Consider the following 15,874-nt stretch of genomic DNA (forward strand, 5'->3'; position numbering starts at 1 on the left):
TACTATATTAAAAAAGCAATTGAGGCTGGCCAGGCACAGTGGCTGATGCCTGTAATCCCAGCACTTTGGGAGGCCGAAGTGGGCAGATCACCTGAGGTCGGGAGTTCAAGACCAGACTGACCAACATGGAGAAACCCCATCTCTACTAAAACTACAAAATTAGCCGGGCTAATCCCAGCTACTCGGGAGACGGAGGCAGGAGAATTGCTTGAACCCAAGAGGTGGAGATTACAGTGAGCCAAGATCGCACCATTGCACTCCAGCCTGGGCAACAAGAGCGAAACTCTGTCTCAAAAAAAAAAAAAAAAATTTAATTGAGGCTGAGCAGAGTGGCTCACGCCTATAATCCCAGCACTTTGGGAGGCCAAGGTGGGAGGATCATTTGAGCCAGGTGTTCCAGATCAGCCTGGGCAAAATAGCAAGACCCCATTTCTACAAAAATTTTTTTAAAATTAGGTCTAGTGATGCACCCCTGTAGTCCTAGCTACTCTGGAGGCCAAGGCAGGAGGATCACTTGAGTTCAAGGCTGCAGTGAACTATGATCACACCATGGCACTCTAGCCTGGGTGACAAAGTGAGACTCTGTATCTTAAAAAAAAAAAAAAAAAAAAAAAAAAATATATATATATATATATATATATATATATATAAATTAAGCCATTCATGAGCCCACAATGAGAGTGTGTCATAGGCCAGTGATTATGATTAATCCATTTCCATGCAACTAGGGTCTAAACAAATAAATAATGCTCCCAGAAGATGCATTCTATTTATCTGACTTTATATACTCTTTGCCATCCCTAGAGATACAAATAATCCAGAACAAGCCTAGGGATAGACTGCCCAAGGTCTGTTTTTTGTTTGTTGCCCTATCGCAAAAGACAGAAAGGTACAGTGAGTAAGAGCACAGGCTCTGGGGGCCAGACTGCCTGAGGGGGAAGCCTGGTTGCATTCCTCACTACTGTGTGAATAATACTGTTAGGCAAAATTACCTCACCTCTCCGTGCTCCAACTTTCACATCTGTGAAATGGCACTAGCAATAATAGTATTATAATACCTGCCGCAGAAAGTTATTATAAGGGCCAGGCACGGTGGCTCCCGCCTATAATCCCAGCACTTTGGGAGGCCGAGGCAGACGGATCACCTAAGGTCAGGAGTTTGAGATCAGCCTGGCCAACATGGTGAAATCTCCTCTCTACTAAAAATACAAAAATTAGCCAGGCCTGGTGGCATGCACCTGTAATCCCAGCTACTCAGGAGGCGGAAGCAGAAGAATCGCTTGAACCCAGGAGGCGGAAGTTGCAGTGAACTGAGATCGCGCCACTGCACTCCAGCCTGGGTGACAGAGCCAGACTCCTTCTCCAATAAATAAATAAATAAATAAATAAATAAATAAAGTTATTGTAAGAATTACACAGGCCGGGCGCGGTGGCTCACACCTGTAATCCCAGCACTTTTGGAGGCCAAAGCGGGCGGATCACAAGGTCAGGAGATCGAGACCATCCTAGCTAACATGGTGAAACCTCATCTCTACTAAAAATACAAAAAAAATTAGCCAGGCATGGTGGCGGGCACCTGTAGTCCCAGCTACTCGGGAGGCTAAGGCAGGAGAATGGCGTGAACCCGGGAGGCAGAGGTTGCAGTGAGCCGAGATCACATCACGGCACTCCAGCCTGGGCAACAGAGCGAGACTCCATCTCAAGAAAAAAAAAAAAAAAAGAATTACATGAGTTAATTCACCCTGAGATCCCAGAATAGTGTGGTTGCTCAGTGCACAAAGTAAGCCTTACTCAACAAATGTTATTATTATTTTCATTTCTTGCTTCATATCACAGTGAAAAGCTTAGGAAATGCTCTTCCCCCAAGTATATCCTAAACACTTCTGGAGTAGGAATATCCCCACAATTCTCTGGGAAGATCTACTGCACCCACCCAGCACAACACCATCCTCCTTAGTAAGGCTGTATTAGACTGAAGAAACAGAATCTGTTTTTTCCTTAAGTACCCTTACATTTTTAAGAAATGACTAGAAGGTTCACACTTGTAATCCCAGCACTTTGGGAGGCCAAGGCGGGCAGACCATCTGAGCCCAGGAGTTCAAGACCAGCCTGGGCAACATGGCAAAACCCAGCTACTCAGGAGGCTGAGGCTGGAGGATTGCTTGAGCCTAGGAAGTCGAGGCTGCAGGGAACCATGTTTGTGCCACTGCACGCCAGCCTGGGTGACAAAGTGAGACCCCATCTCCAAAAAACAAGAAAGGAAAAAGAAATGACTAGAAAGAAGTTTTGGATTTACCTGTGGTTTTTCATGGAATCTCTCTGTGTATCATTAACATAAATAACCAAGTTTTTGTGACACATCACTTGTTGGATGGCTTTCAATAACATAGGCTCTGGCTGGGCACGGTGGCTCATGCCTGTAATCCCAGCACTTTGGGAGGCTGAGACAGGCGGATCACTTGAGGTCAGGAGTTCAAGACCAGCCTGGCCAACATGGTAAAACCCCATCTCTACTAAAAATACAAAAATTAGCTGGGCGTGGTGGTGTGCACCTGTAATCCACGCTACTCAGGAGGCTGAGCCAGGAGAATTGCTTGAACCCAGGAGGCGGAGGTTGCAGTGCGCCAAGATCGCGCCGTTGCACTCCAGCCTGGGCGACAGACTGAGATTCTGTCTTAAATAAATAAATAAATAACATAGGCTCCTGTCATTATCCAAAATAAACAGCTCAAAATCTCTGGATTCAAAGCTTTTATAATTTATAAAAATGAAAACCATTCAAATCTTTATTTGGGGTCTATTTATACTTTGACTACAAGCAATTCTAAGAAACTGAGTTATCTGGTTTCTACAGTGTTAATACAGTAGAAATCATAATTTAGAAAGAACACAGGGTTCCAGAGATATGATTGGTAACAGAAAAAAAAAATCACATGTGACAACCTGGGAGAAAAAAGGCTGAAAAAAATCAGACAAATAATTCATATCAATGCCCATGAACGTATTGTTGCCTCTCAGCAGAAAAAAGTTAATGATGATGATCCTGAATCATGAAGAAAACATGATACCACGATAAATGTACTGTTTATCAAAAGAGTAGTCTCATATATGTCTTAAATATGCCATGAAAATTTTTAAGTAATTTTTTTTTTTCTTGGCAAAATCTCCAGGATTAGTTGCAAATGGACCCAATAAGTAACTAAATGGCTTGGCCTACCCTAAGACAGTTGTTCAGTACAAACCAATTAATCCTCAAAGAATTGCTGCCAAAATTATAAATAAATGAATTAGCAGAAGTTAACAATCCATTACATAAATAGTGTCATTAAACTGGATTTAAAAGTGAATTTTAGGCTGGGAGCAGTGGCTCAAGCATGTAATCCCAGCACTTTGGGAGGCCAAGGTGGGTGGATCACTTGAGGTCAGGAGTTCAAGGCCAGCCTGGCCAACACGGTCAAACACTCTCTCTACAAAAATACAAAACTTAGCTGGCATGGTGGCGGGCGCCTGTAATCCCAGCTACTCAGGAGGCTGAGGCAGGAGAATCGCTTGAACCTGGGAGGCGGAGGCTGCAGTGAGCCAAGATCACGCCACTGCACTCCAGCCTGAGTGTCAGAGCGAGACTCTGTCTCAAAAAAAAAAAAAAAAAAAGTGAATTTTAATGCTTAAAAGAATGAGTTTTAAATTATCTGGAAAATTAACCTGTGTGAAATGATTTGTTCTCTCTGATGATCTTCAGTAAATAATGACATAGGTTTTCATAGCTTTTCTTTTACAGATAGGGACTTACCCTGTCGCCCAGGCTAGAGTGCAGTGGAGTGCCTTTGAAATACTGGACTCACAATCTCAAGTGATCCTCCTGCTTCAGCCTTCCAAGTAGCTAGGATTATAGGCCTACACCACTGCACTTGGCTAATATTCTATTTTTTATTTTTTTGTACAGAAAGGAGTCTCGCTTTGTTGCCCAGGCTGGTCTTGAACTCCTGAGCTCCAGAAAGTTTCCTGTCTTGGTGTTCCAAAGTGCTGGGATCACACCCATGAGCAACCTCACGCAGTCTACTACAGCTTTTTCATAAAGGTACCAAAATTTGCCTACACAAGCAATTTCCTGGGGAGGCAATTCACTTCTTCCACAAATGTGACTACCTTCAGAAATAATCTCTGAAAGCTATTCAGAAATAGCCTAATTTTTATTTCAGTCTTAACTCATACATCTCATGGGAGGAATTGCTACCATTTCAGATCTGTGCCAGGCATAAAGTACTGCAGGAACTTTAAAGATGAATTATCATCTCTGTCCTTAAAAAGGCACTCTCCCAGGCAAGTGATAATTATACTTAACATTACAATATGAGAAGTGCAATGATGAGGTAGGAACAGGTACACAGAGGGGCACCCAACTGAAGATGTGTGTCAGGAGGGACAGAGGAAACAGGGAAGAAGATTTCCTAAGTTGGTGCTAACAGCGAAAGCAATCCCAGGAGGGAACTACAGGTGCAAAGGCGCAGGTATGGTGTGCACAAGGGAATCACCAGCAGGTCAGTGTCTCTGAACCAAGTGCCAAGTGAGAGAGGGACATTCTGGGAGGTGAGCCTGGAGAGGGAAGTGGGCCAGTGATGGAAAGCCTCCTACCTCATGTTGAGAAGACTGAACTCTCACAAAATGACAAGTGCCAAATGATTCCATTTATATGAAGTATCTAGAGAAGTCAAATTCATAGAGACAGAAAGTAGAACTGTAGTGGCCAGGGGCTGGGGAGGGGGAATGCAGAGTTATTATTTGAAATGTGCAGAGTTTGGGATAATAAACAAGTTCTGGAAACAGATATGGTGATGATTGCACAGTATTACAAATGTACTTAATCCCCCTGAATGATACACATAAAAATGGATGCATATTTTACCACAATAAAAAAGAAAACTTAAAAAAAGAATTATTATGTTCAGGTAAAGAGGAAGAAGATAGAGGAGAGAAGGGTGAGGAGAGGAGGAGGGGCAGCAGTTTGAGCTCTAACCAATAAACAGTGGCTTTCAGATTTGTTTTAGCTGCAGAGCCCTTTCTTCAAACAGCATTGGTATAGACTTAATATTTGTCTCCTCAAAATTCATATGTTGAAATTTAATCCCTAATGTGATACTATTTGGAGGTGGGGCCTCTGGGAGATGATAAGGTCATGAAGGCGGAGTCTACGTAAATGGGATTAGTGTCCTTACAAAAGGGACTCCAGGGAGCTCCCAAACCCTTTTTACCATGTGAGGACACAGAAAGAAAACAGCTGACTATGAACCAAGGGACACCAAACCTGCGGGCACCTTGGTCTCAGACCTCCCAGCCTCCAGACTGTGAGAAATAAGTGTCTTTAGCTTCGAAGTTATCCAGTGTACAGTATTATTGTACAGTATTATCTGGCATAAAAGCCCAACTATAAAACAATCAATAGCAGCACACCCTGGTGGGTGCCAGAGGCCAGCCCAGAAGCCCACCAGCTCCTATCCCCTACTTGTTTCCCATGGTGAACCCTAAGGAACCTCCAGGGAACCCCAAGAGCTCCTCCGGTTTGCAAACCACTGGGGTAGGTGATGGGAAGAATCCTAAAAGATTTTCAACCTGAGCATAATGCAGTGAGATTTCTTTCTTTAATTTTTTTGAGTAAACTAGTCATATCACATGAGATTTTTGAAAGAGTAAAGCAGCTCTGGATTTTAGAATCAAATGAAACTATCTCAGCTCTGCCTCTCACCAGCCAAGTGTCCTGGGTAAGTTACTTACCTGCTCTGTCTGTCAAAACAGAATAAAAAACCTATTTTTGTAGGATTGTCATGAGGATTGATGAAAGATAAGTAGGGTACCTGATACACAGCGAATTCTCATTTGATGACAGCCATTAATACTCTTTCGTTTTATTAGGCATCACTCTGACTTCTGTGTAGCGAGATGATTGGGGTCGGGGATAGATGGAGGCATGGATGGAAGCTATTACAAGAGTCTAAGTGAGAGATGATAAAGGCTTGAACTGAATTAGTCACAATAGGGATTGAGGCCAGGTGCGGTGGCTCACGTCTGTAATCCCAGCACTCTGGGAGGCCGAGGTGGGCAGATCACCTGAGATCAGGAGTTTGAGACCAGCCTGGCCAACATGGTGAAACCCCGTCTCTACTAAAAATGCAAAAACTAGCCAGGCATGGTGGCAGGCACCTGTAATTCCAGCTACTCAGGAGGCTGAGGCAGGAGAATCACTTGAACCTGGGAGGCAAAAGTTGCAGCGAGCCGAGATTGTGCCACTGGACCCCAGCCTGGGCGACAGAGCAAGACTCCGTTTTGGGGAAAAAAAAAAAAAGACAACAGGGATTGAAGCGGGTGGTGGACTCTACGACTATTCTGGAAGCGCTGTCAAGACAGGGAATAAGCACTGACTTCCTTCAAGTCAACCAGAAGAAAGAAGCAAACAAAAGAAGGAATAACCCAAAGGTTGTCTAGAACTGGTCTAGGGGAAGAAGGAGACTACAGCCTGGGGCAGAAAGAGGAACCAGAGGCCCAGTGGAGGGCATGCTGGAGAAAAGCTTTTCAATTCCAGTCTTACCTCTCCCTACAGTACACGTCTGCCCCTTTAACAACTCCCTCCAGTGTTGAGAAATTAATAAAACAGGTTCAGGCTGTCCAGCCAGCAATCATTCCTCACCTACCCTCTCCAAGCTCCTTGGGCTAATGGGCTGTAACCTAGAGAGACTTCCTCCTCCTTCTTTCAGAGCAGCTGATAGGAATAGCTTAATGGACAGTCACTGAACAACAGAAATCAACGGTGATTCTGTAGCGCCCAAGATTGCTCCATCCTGGGGTACATCCCCTCCCCTCCACCTAGAGGGACTCAGACCCAAGCCTGGCTATCATCTCTTTCTTCAGCACATAGGGGACATGTATGAGAGTGGTCATCACAGTGATGTTTGTGGAGGCTGGGAGTTGGAAGCTGTCTGGTTGTCTAACACTGGTGGATGGACCATGGAACCACAGAATACTCTGTAGCAGGTAAAAACAATAGACTAGATCAGTGGTTCTCAATTAGGGATGATTTTTGTCCCCAAGAAGACATTTGGCAATGTCTGGAGACACTTTTGAATATCACAACTGGGAGTGGGGGTGAGGGTGCTATACTGGCATTTATTGGGTGGGGCCAGGGATCTACATCTTACAGAACAGCCCCAACAAATAGTCAACTCAAGGCCGGGCACAGTGGCTCACTTCTATAAGCCCAGCACATTGGGAGGCTGAGGCAGGTGGATCACTTGAGGCCAGGAGTTTGAGACCAGCCTGGCCAACATGGTGAAATCCCATCTCTACTAAAGATACAAAAATTAGCCGAACGTGGTGGCAGGTGCCTGTAATCCCAGCTACTCGGGAGGCTGAGGCAAGAGATTCGTTTGAACCAAGAAGGGGAGGCTGCAGTGACCCGAGATCATGCCACTGCACTCCAGCCTGGAATGAGACTCCGTCTCCAAAAAAAAAAAAGAATTAGTCAACTCAAAATGTCAAGAAGGCTGAGGTTGATTGGGCACAGTGTCTCACGCCTGTAATCCCAGCACTTTGGAAGGTTGAGATGGGTGGATCACCTGAGGTTGGGAATTCGCGACTAGCCTGGCCAACATGGTGAAACCCTGTCTTTAGCTGGGTGCGGTGGCTCACGCCTGTAATCCCAGCACTTTGGGAGGCTAAGGGGGGCAGATCACAAGGTCAGGAGTTCGAGACCAGCCTGGCCAATATGGTGAAACCCCATCTCTACTATAAATACAAAAATTAGCCGGGGAGTGGTGGCGCGTGCCTGTAGTCCCAGCTACTCAGGAGGCTGAAGCAAGAGAATCTCTTGAACCCGGGAGGCGGAGGTTGCAGTGAGCTGAGATCGCACCACTGTACTCTAGCCGGGGCAACAGAGTGAGATGCTGTCTCAAAAAAAAAAAAAAAGAAAGAAAGAAACCCTGTCTTTACTAAAAATACAAAAATTAGCCAGGCATGGTGGCAGGCGCCTATAATCCCAGCTACTTGGGAGGCTGAAGCTAGAGAATGGCTTGAACCCAAGAGATGGAGGTTGCAGTGACTGGAGATCGCGCCATTCCACTCCAGCCTGGATGACAAGAGAGAAACTCCGTCTCAAAAAAATAAAAATAAAAATAAATTTAAAAAAAAAAAAAGGCTGAGGTTGAGAAACACACTAGATGAAAAAAACAACATGACTGGGTCACAAACATATAATGCAGGGTGGAAATTTTTTCTAAAAAAAGGGATGTAATCCTTTATACAATGCCTATTGGTATTAAGGATTCATTCTCAGCCATGCATCCCATATTTTTTGTGAATCTATTGCAAGGTCAGTAATGTAACAATCAGAATATACAATGGCCATAACTAGATATGATTCCTGACTCCTGGAGTCTAGTAGAATGGGCAGATACTAAATAATTTCATAGTAAAAAGGGGGAAGGGAGAAGAATTTATGGAGACTAGTAGAATCCAGAGTTCCCCAATTCCCCAGGGAACTGCACAAGCCACAAAAGATCCCTAACTTTACATCTTTGTTTAAATAACACTATAAAACAATACCCTTCAGCAGGGATACATACCAGCTTGGGATTTATGCTGCATACACAGTGAGAGCTCAATAGATGTCTGTTGATTGGATAAAGTCTGCACAGTTAAGCACAACTAAATGACTCCTTCAAAAATGTCTAGGACTTTACCCTGTGGAAGGCGGAAACCAAAATGAAAGGAGAAAGCACAGGTGTATCCCAGACCTGTTGCTAGACAATAACAAGGAGTGTGGGTGTTGGCCAGGCGTGGTGGCTCAGGCCTGTAATCCCAGCACTTTGGGAGGCCAAGGGAGGTGGATCACTTGAGGCCAGGAGTTCAAGACCAGCTCAGCCAACATGGTGAAACCTCATCTCTGCTAAAAACACAATATTGGCTAGGCACAGTGGCTCATGCCTGTAATCCCAACACTTTGGGAGGCCGAGGCAGGCGAATCATGAGGTCAGGAGTTTGAGATCAGCCTGGCCAACATGGTGAAACCCCGTCTCTACTAAAAATACAAAAAATTAGCTGGGTGTGGTGACAGGCGCCTGTAATCCCAGCTACTCGGGAGGCTGAGGCAGGAGAATCACTTGAACCTGGGAGGCAGAGGTTGCAGTGAGCTGAGATTGCGCTACCGCATTCCAGCTGGATCAACAGTGCGAGACTCCACCTCAAAAAAAAAAAAAAAAAAAAACAAAATTAAACTGGCTGGGTGCAGTGGCTCATGCCTGTAATCCCAGCACTTTGGAGGGGGCCGAGATGAGCAGGTCACCTGAGGTCAGGAGTTCAAGACCAGCCTAGCCAACATGGCAAAACCCTGTCTCTACAAAAAATACAAAAATTAGCCAGGCATGGTGGCATGCGCCTGTAATCCCAGCTACTACTAGGGAGGCTGAGGCAGGAGAATCACTTGAACCCAGGAGGTGGAGGCTACAGTGAGCTGAGATTGCACCACTGCACTCCAGCCTGGGCAACAGAGCAAGACTCCATCTCAAAAAAAAAAAAAAAAAATTAGCCAGGCGTGGTGGCCCATGCTTATAATCCCAGCTACTCAGGAGGCTGAGACAGGAGACTCACTTGAACTCAGGAGATCATGACACTGCACTCCAGCCTAGGGCTCCATCTCAAAAAAACAAAGTAATGTGGGTGTAGACTGACCACCTATTATCCTTCCCTCCTCCAGCCCATGCCCCCTTCACACCAAGCTACTTGAAGTTCCTTAAGCAAAACACTTTCTGGCACTTTCAAGCCTAGACTACCCTTCCTCACCTAGGCCACCTGGAAAACTCATTCAGGCTTCATAATCACGATCACCTTCCCTCTCAAGCTCCCTAACCCTATCTCACCCTGGTAGACTTGGTCTCTGCCCTTTTTTGTGCCATTGCTGAACCTTGCACTTATCTTTATGGCACTTATCATAACTTTTTATCATAATTTGATGATGAGCTTTCACTAGAGCAGGAACTTAGTCCTATTTGTTATGGCCAAAGAGACAAGTCTGAAGCCTAGAACATTACAGATGTCCAAGGCTTGGTGAATGAAAGAATCAATGAATAAACCATGTCCAGCACTCTGCTACAAAAGGAACATGATAAAACTCATGCCCTTGAAAAGCTTATTTATCTATTTGATGGGAAAAAGATAAATATATAAAATAATAATTAAAGGTTTTTGCTAGAGATATAAAGTTGATGGTTGTTACAAGGAATACGCGTTTTTAAAATATATGAATAGGCCTGGTGCAGTAACTCATGCCTGTGATCCCAAATTTTAGGAGGCCAAGATGGGAGGATTGCTTGAGCCCAGGAGTTCAAGATCAGCCTGAGTGACAAAGTAAGATTTTGTCCCTACAAAAACTAAAATTAAAAATTAAAAACATACATATGAATAAATTAGGATCTATGTGTCAGAATGTAAACTGTCTGACAGTATACAATTAAATAATAATACCAGGTGCAGTGGGCCACTCTTGTAATCCCAACATTTTGGAAAGCCAAGGCAGGTGGATCACTGGAGCCAAAGAGTTTGAGACCAGCCTGGGCAACATGGTGAAACCCTGTCTCTACGGAAAAAAAAAAAAAAAACTAGTAGTGTGTGGCAGTGCATGCCATAGTCCCAGCTACTCAGGAGGCTGAGGTGGGAGGATCACTTGAGCCACGGAGGTCGAGGCTGCAGTAAGCCATGATCAGCCACTGCACTCCAGCCTGGCCAACAGAGTGAGAGCCTGTCTCAAAAAATGATGATAATAATAATAAAAAACAATTAAATAAGAAGTATTCTCAGATACTCCTGGAAGTCTATGGTCTTCTATCACAATATTTTTCACTTGAGTAGACAGCAATAAATCACAAAAGCCAAAATTACACACTCCACTAAGGAATATATGGTTCTCATTATCATGAATGTCTGGCACATGGTAAGTGTTCAATAAACTTTTATTGAATGAGTGATCTGATATTCCTAATCATAGAGAAAAGTTGTCTGTACCCTATGGGGGCAGGTAAGTTAAGAGCTGGGGTCACTTAGAACATATCCTCCTCATAATGAAAACATAACAAGCTCTATGCCCCAATCTTCTCCCTGTATTTAGTACCCAGTTGCCCAAAAAGCCTCTTCTTGCCCCTTTTTGGTAAAAGGAGTAGAAATGAGCTATGTGGTTATAAATCTCTCTCTGTATCTTGCCCATATGGTGATAACACATCATATCCATTCACCAACCTCTTTCTACACTCTCCCACCCTTGGTTCCCTGGCCACAGGTGGGGATTCACAAAGCTACTCAAACTTGGGACATGAGTTTTGACAACAAAGCTTAAAATATTGAGTATTAGGAGTACTGGATATCTGGTAAACCACTCTTTTCTGATTGCTGGGTCAGATAAAGAGAAACTGCAATCCAAAATCCAAGTGCTTGGATGGCTGCCAGAGGTAGGAATGGAAACTTTAATTAACAAAAGAGCCCAGCCAACCAAACAAGAAGCTCAGCCCAAGACCCTTGGAATAAAGACCAATAAAGGGAAGAGTTCAGGGAGGGAGGCAGAATGGAAAGGAAGACTTGTGAACCTTTGTCATCCCTCAGTCATTCACTCATTCATTCATTCATGTGCTAAGGGTTGTGGTAGATATAAAAAAGAAAAAGACACCATTTCTGCTGTTAAAGAACTTCGTCCATGGCCAGGCGTGTGGCTCACACCTGTAATCCCAGCACTTTGGGAGGCCGAGGCGGGCAGATCACCTGAGGTTGGGAGTTCGAGAACAGCCTGACCAACATGGAGAAGCCCCATCTCTACAAAAAATACAAAATTAGCCAGGTGTGGTGGTGCATGCCTGTAATCCCAGCTACTTGGCAGGCTGAGGTAGAAGAAGAGCTTGAACCCGGGAGGCGGAGGTTGCGGTGAGCCGAGATTGCGCCATTGAACTCCAGCCTGGGCAACAACAGTGAAACTCTGTCTAAAAAAAAAAAATGCCCATAACTGCTATTCCACAAGAAAGGAAAAAGCCCTCAAAGAGATACATAAAAAGGACATTCACAGACAAAAGAAATCTCATATTTAGGAGGCTACTAGACTGATTATAAAACATACCCGGATTCCAAAAGTATCAGAACATTAGGAGAGAAAAAAAAAAAAAAAATCAGGCCAGGCACGGTGGCTTACGCTTATAATCCCAGCACTTTTGGAGGCTGAGGTGGATGGATCACCTGAGGTCAGGAGCTCAAGACCAGCCTGGCCAACATGGTGAAATCCTGTCTGTATTAAAAATTAGCCGGGCATGGTGGCAGGCGCCTGTAATCCTAGCTACTCAGGAGGCTGAGGCAGGAGAATCACTTGAACCCGGGAGGCAGAGGTTGCAGTGAGCCATGATTGTGCCGCTGCACTCCAGCCTGGGCAACAAGAGCAAAACTCTGTCTCAAAAAAAAAAAAAGAAGAAGAGGAAGAAAAGAAAAGAAAATCATTGTTAATTCTTATCACATCTTGTTAAACATACATCTTGCCATATCATCTGCCCCAGCCTCAAGGCCACTGGCATCTCCTGAAGCAATCACCAAATGTTCCCATCACCCAAGAATAGGGAGAGCTAATGGTAACAACTAACCCATATAGAGCACTGAAAGGAGCCAGGCTCTGTCTGCCCTTTCCTCCATAGTAACCCAATTAATCCTTGTAACAGCACTACAAGGTAGGTACTGTTATTATCTCCATTTTACAAATAAGAAAACAGGAGCACAGGCTGGGCGCGGTGGCTCACGCCTGTAATCCCACTACTTTGGGAGGCGGAGGTGGGTGGATCACTTGAGGTCAGGAGTTCAAGACCAGCCTGGTCAACATGGGGAAACCCCATCTCTACTAAAAGCATGAAAAAATTAGCCTGGCGTGGTGGTATACATCTGTAATCCCAGCTACTTCGGAGGCTGAGGCAGGATAATCGCTTGAACCCGAAAGGTTGAGGTTGCAGTTAGCTGAGATAGAGCCTCTGCACTCAGGCCTGGGTGACAGAATGAGACTCTGTCAGGAAGGAAGGTGACAGAATGAGACTCCGTCAGGAGGGAGGGAGGGAGACTGGAGCACAGAGAAGTTAAGTGACTTGTCCAAGAAGGGAGGGAGGGAGGGAGAGAGGGAGACCGGAGCACAGAGAAGTGACTTGTCCAGGAAGGAAGGAAGGAAGGCAGGAAGGAAGGAAGGGAGGGAGGGAGGGAGGGAGGGAGGGAAAAGAGGGAGGGAGACTGGAGCACAGAGAAGTTAAGTGACTTGTCCAAGAAGGAAGGGAGGGAGGGAGACTGGAGCACAGAGAAGTGACTTGTCCAGGAAGGAAGGAAGGTAGGAAGGAAGGGAGGGGTGGAGGGAGGGAACTGGAGCACAGAGAACTGATTTGTCCAAGGTCACCCAGCAGAAGGAAGGGAGGAAGGAAGGGAGGAAGGAAGGGAGGGAGGGAGACTGGAGCACAGAGAAGTTAAGTGACTTGTCCAAGACGGACGGACACGGACGGAAGGAAGGAACAAAGAAGGAAGGAGGGAGGGAGGGAACTGGAGTACAGATAACTGACTTGTGGAAGGAAGGACGGAAGGAAGGAGAGAGGGAAGGAAGGAAGGAGAGAGGGAAGGAAGGAAGGAGAGAGGGAAGGAAGGAAGGAGAGAGGGAAGGAAGGAAGGAAGGAGAGAGGGAAGGAAGGAAGGAGAGAGGGAGGGAAGGGAGGGAACTGGAGCACAGAGAACTGACTTGTCCAAGGTCACCCAGCCAGGATTTGAGTCCAGAATGTGAGTGCCCTTAGCCATTACACTGAATTGCCTCCCAGCTGAGAACTTTTAACAAATGTATCAGGACATACACAACTGGATGCTACAAGGTGGTTTTTGGCCAACTTTCCCCTTTAAACACATGCATCAATTTCAAACTATTTATATGATAAAAAATGCTTACACCTTTATCGATCTCGTTTTTAAAATGGTATGGCTTTTCAGGACTATCTTTCACAATCGTTAAAGGGAAATTCGCTTTGTTAATATGAAAAAAAATCAAATATCTGTTTCATGAGTTGTCAGTGGCCAACGCTGTTTAGACTAGGGCTTGAACGCATCACCCCTTAAAGATCATCTTGTGGCCTTGGGCAAATTGCTTAGCCTTCTTTGTTTCTCCAGCAGCAAAGTGGATATAACAATAGTACCATCTCCTAAAGTGGTGAGGATTAGCTGATATTATCCGTATAAATTGTTATGCACAGTACCTGACACACAGCGAATGCCCAATAAATGTCTTTCACTATTTAGGTCCTGGGTTCTCTCATTTCCAGAGTGCAAGTCCTCCAGCAACCACAGAAACGCTTTCTAGAGTCGCTGCCCACTCCTTAAAAACATTTGTCCCTACTTCGCACAGAGCATAGTGATACCACAAACAGGCTTCCCTGGACCCCAGCCCTGGGGGTGGCTATATCACCTCGCTCAGGCCCAGGAAGAGAGAGCCGGCTCTGGTCTCCCACCCGGCAGCAGCACAAAACTTAACCAGGATTTCTCACTTCGGTCAACTCTTGAATCACCGCGCCCAGTCTGGCTGGCTCGGCAGCAGATGGAATGAGGGCGCCGGCGCCAGGAAGTGGCGCTCACCCACCTGCCCAGCCCGAGGTGGGCACTCCTCCTTCACAGCATCCCCGGGGACCTCGTCCCTCCACCGCGGAACGCCCCAGAGGACCGACCTAATAGTGCCAACAGGGTGGATTTCCCCCCAAATCCTCCAAAATACATTGCCACGATTTCGAAACGGGAGCCGAGGGAGACGCACCAAGTGCTTCCCGAGGCCAGGTGAAGCGCACCATACCTGGTGTGCGTGTTAAGCCCCGAACCGAAGTCCGTGCGGCCGCCACCTCTGCCTCCCTGATGGGGGCCTCAAAGAGTGTGCTCCTTGTCCACGTGCGCGAAGGGCCCGCAGCCGCCCCCACGCCCCAGCGGAGCTGCAGCGCGCGCCTTCCACTCACCAGGTGAAGAGTTTGCCTTTTATCCTGCGCAGCAGGCTGGAGAAGTCGCCCGCCGCTCCCTCCGCGAGGGGCTCTGGGGCGCCGGGGCCCGCTGGCGAGTCTGCCTCCATCGGCGCCCTTGCGCGTCTCCGGCGCCCAAAACCCCCGAAGTGCCGGGTCCCGGAAGACGGGAGGCGGCGCCTGTGCGGCCGGCTGGGGCTCCGCTCTGGCCCTGCGCTCCCTCCCTCGCTCGCTTGCTCGCGTCCCTCTCGCTCCTCCGCTCGGCTCCTTCAGCAACCAATCATTAACTGTCAAGCCCTAAGGGCCAGACAATACATTTGCAGATTACAACCTGGCACCTCCAGGGTGGCAGGAGGAGAAAGGGCAATTTTCTTTTTCGTCTTGGCAGCCGAGCCTTATTGTTGAGCGGCACCCAGTGTGCCTTTCGGGTTTTTAGGGTTCCTTGTTTGAAATCACAAGATACAGTGACACGAGGTTATTGTAGGTGATTCCTAAGCTAAGAAGCGGTGAGTGAGCAGTGAGTTAGAAGCAGTGAGTGAGCCGGGACTCTCCTAACTGGAAGGACTGGCTGACCCCCCCTCTTCCCTCCCACTCTCCCTCCCTCTGGCTGATTTGTACAAGATCGCTTCATTAAAATAACTGAAGGCTGGCAGGGCGCGTTGGCTCACACCTGTAATCCCAACGCTTTGGGAGGCCGAGGCGGGTGGATCACCTGAGGTCAGGAGTTCGAGACCAGACTGGGAAATATGGTGAAACCCCGTCTCTACTAAAAATACAAAAATTAGCCGGGCGTGGTGACGGGTGCCTGTAGTCCCAGCTACTCGAGAGGCTGAGGCAGGAGAATCGCTTGAACC

At 46.4% G+C, this 15,874-nt stretch overlaps 1 protein-coding gene across 2 annotated transcripts in view; it reads right to left on the bottom strand.

Moving 5' to 3' along the window:
* SLC35F2 (solute carrier family 35 member F2) overlaps positions 1 to 15,557 on the bottom strand; it is a 68,983-nt gene extending 53,426 nt beyond the window's left edge. Inside the window, exon 1 of one of the 2 annotated variants that reach the window (XM_016921921.4) lies at positions 15,021 to 15,557. In XM_016921921.4, the coding sequence (XP_016777410.1) occupies positions 15,021 to 15,130 (110 nt within the window). In that variant the 5' untranslated portion in view covers positions 15,131 to 15,557. Of the gene's footprint in view, positions 1 to 14,863 lie in introns of both variants that reach the window. The other variant, XM_016921922.4, reaches the window with a different exon arrangement.
* Positions 15,558 to 15,874: the final 317 nt, after the last annotated feature.

Source organism: Pan troglodytes, chromosome 9 (genome assembly GCF_028858775.2).
Source record: "Pan troglodytes isolate AG18354 chromosome 9, NHGRI_mPanTro3-v2.0_pri, whole genome shotgun sequence".
Lineage (NCBI taxonomy): Eukaryota > Metazoa > Chordata > Mammalia > Primates > Hominidae > Pan > Pan troglodytes.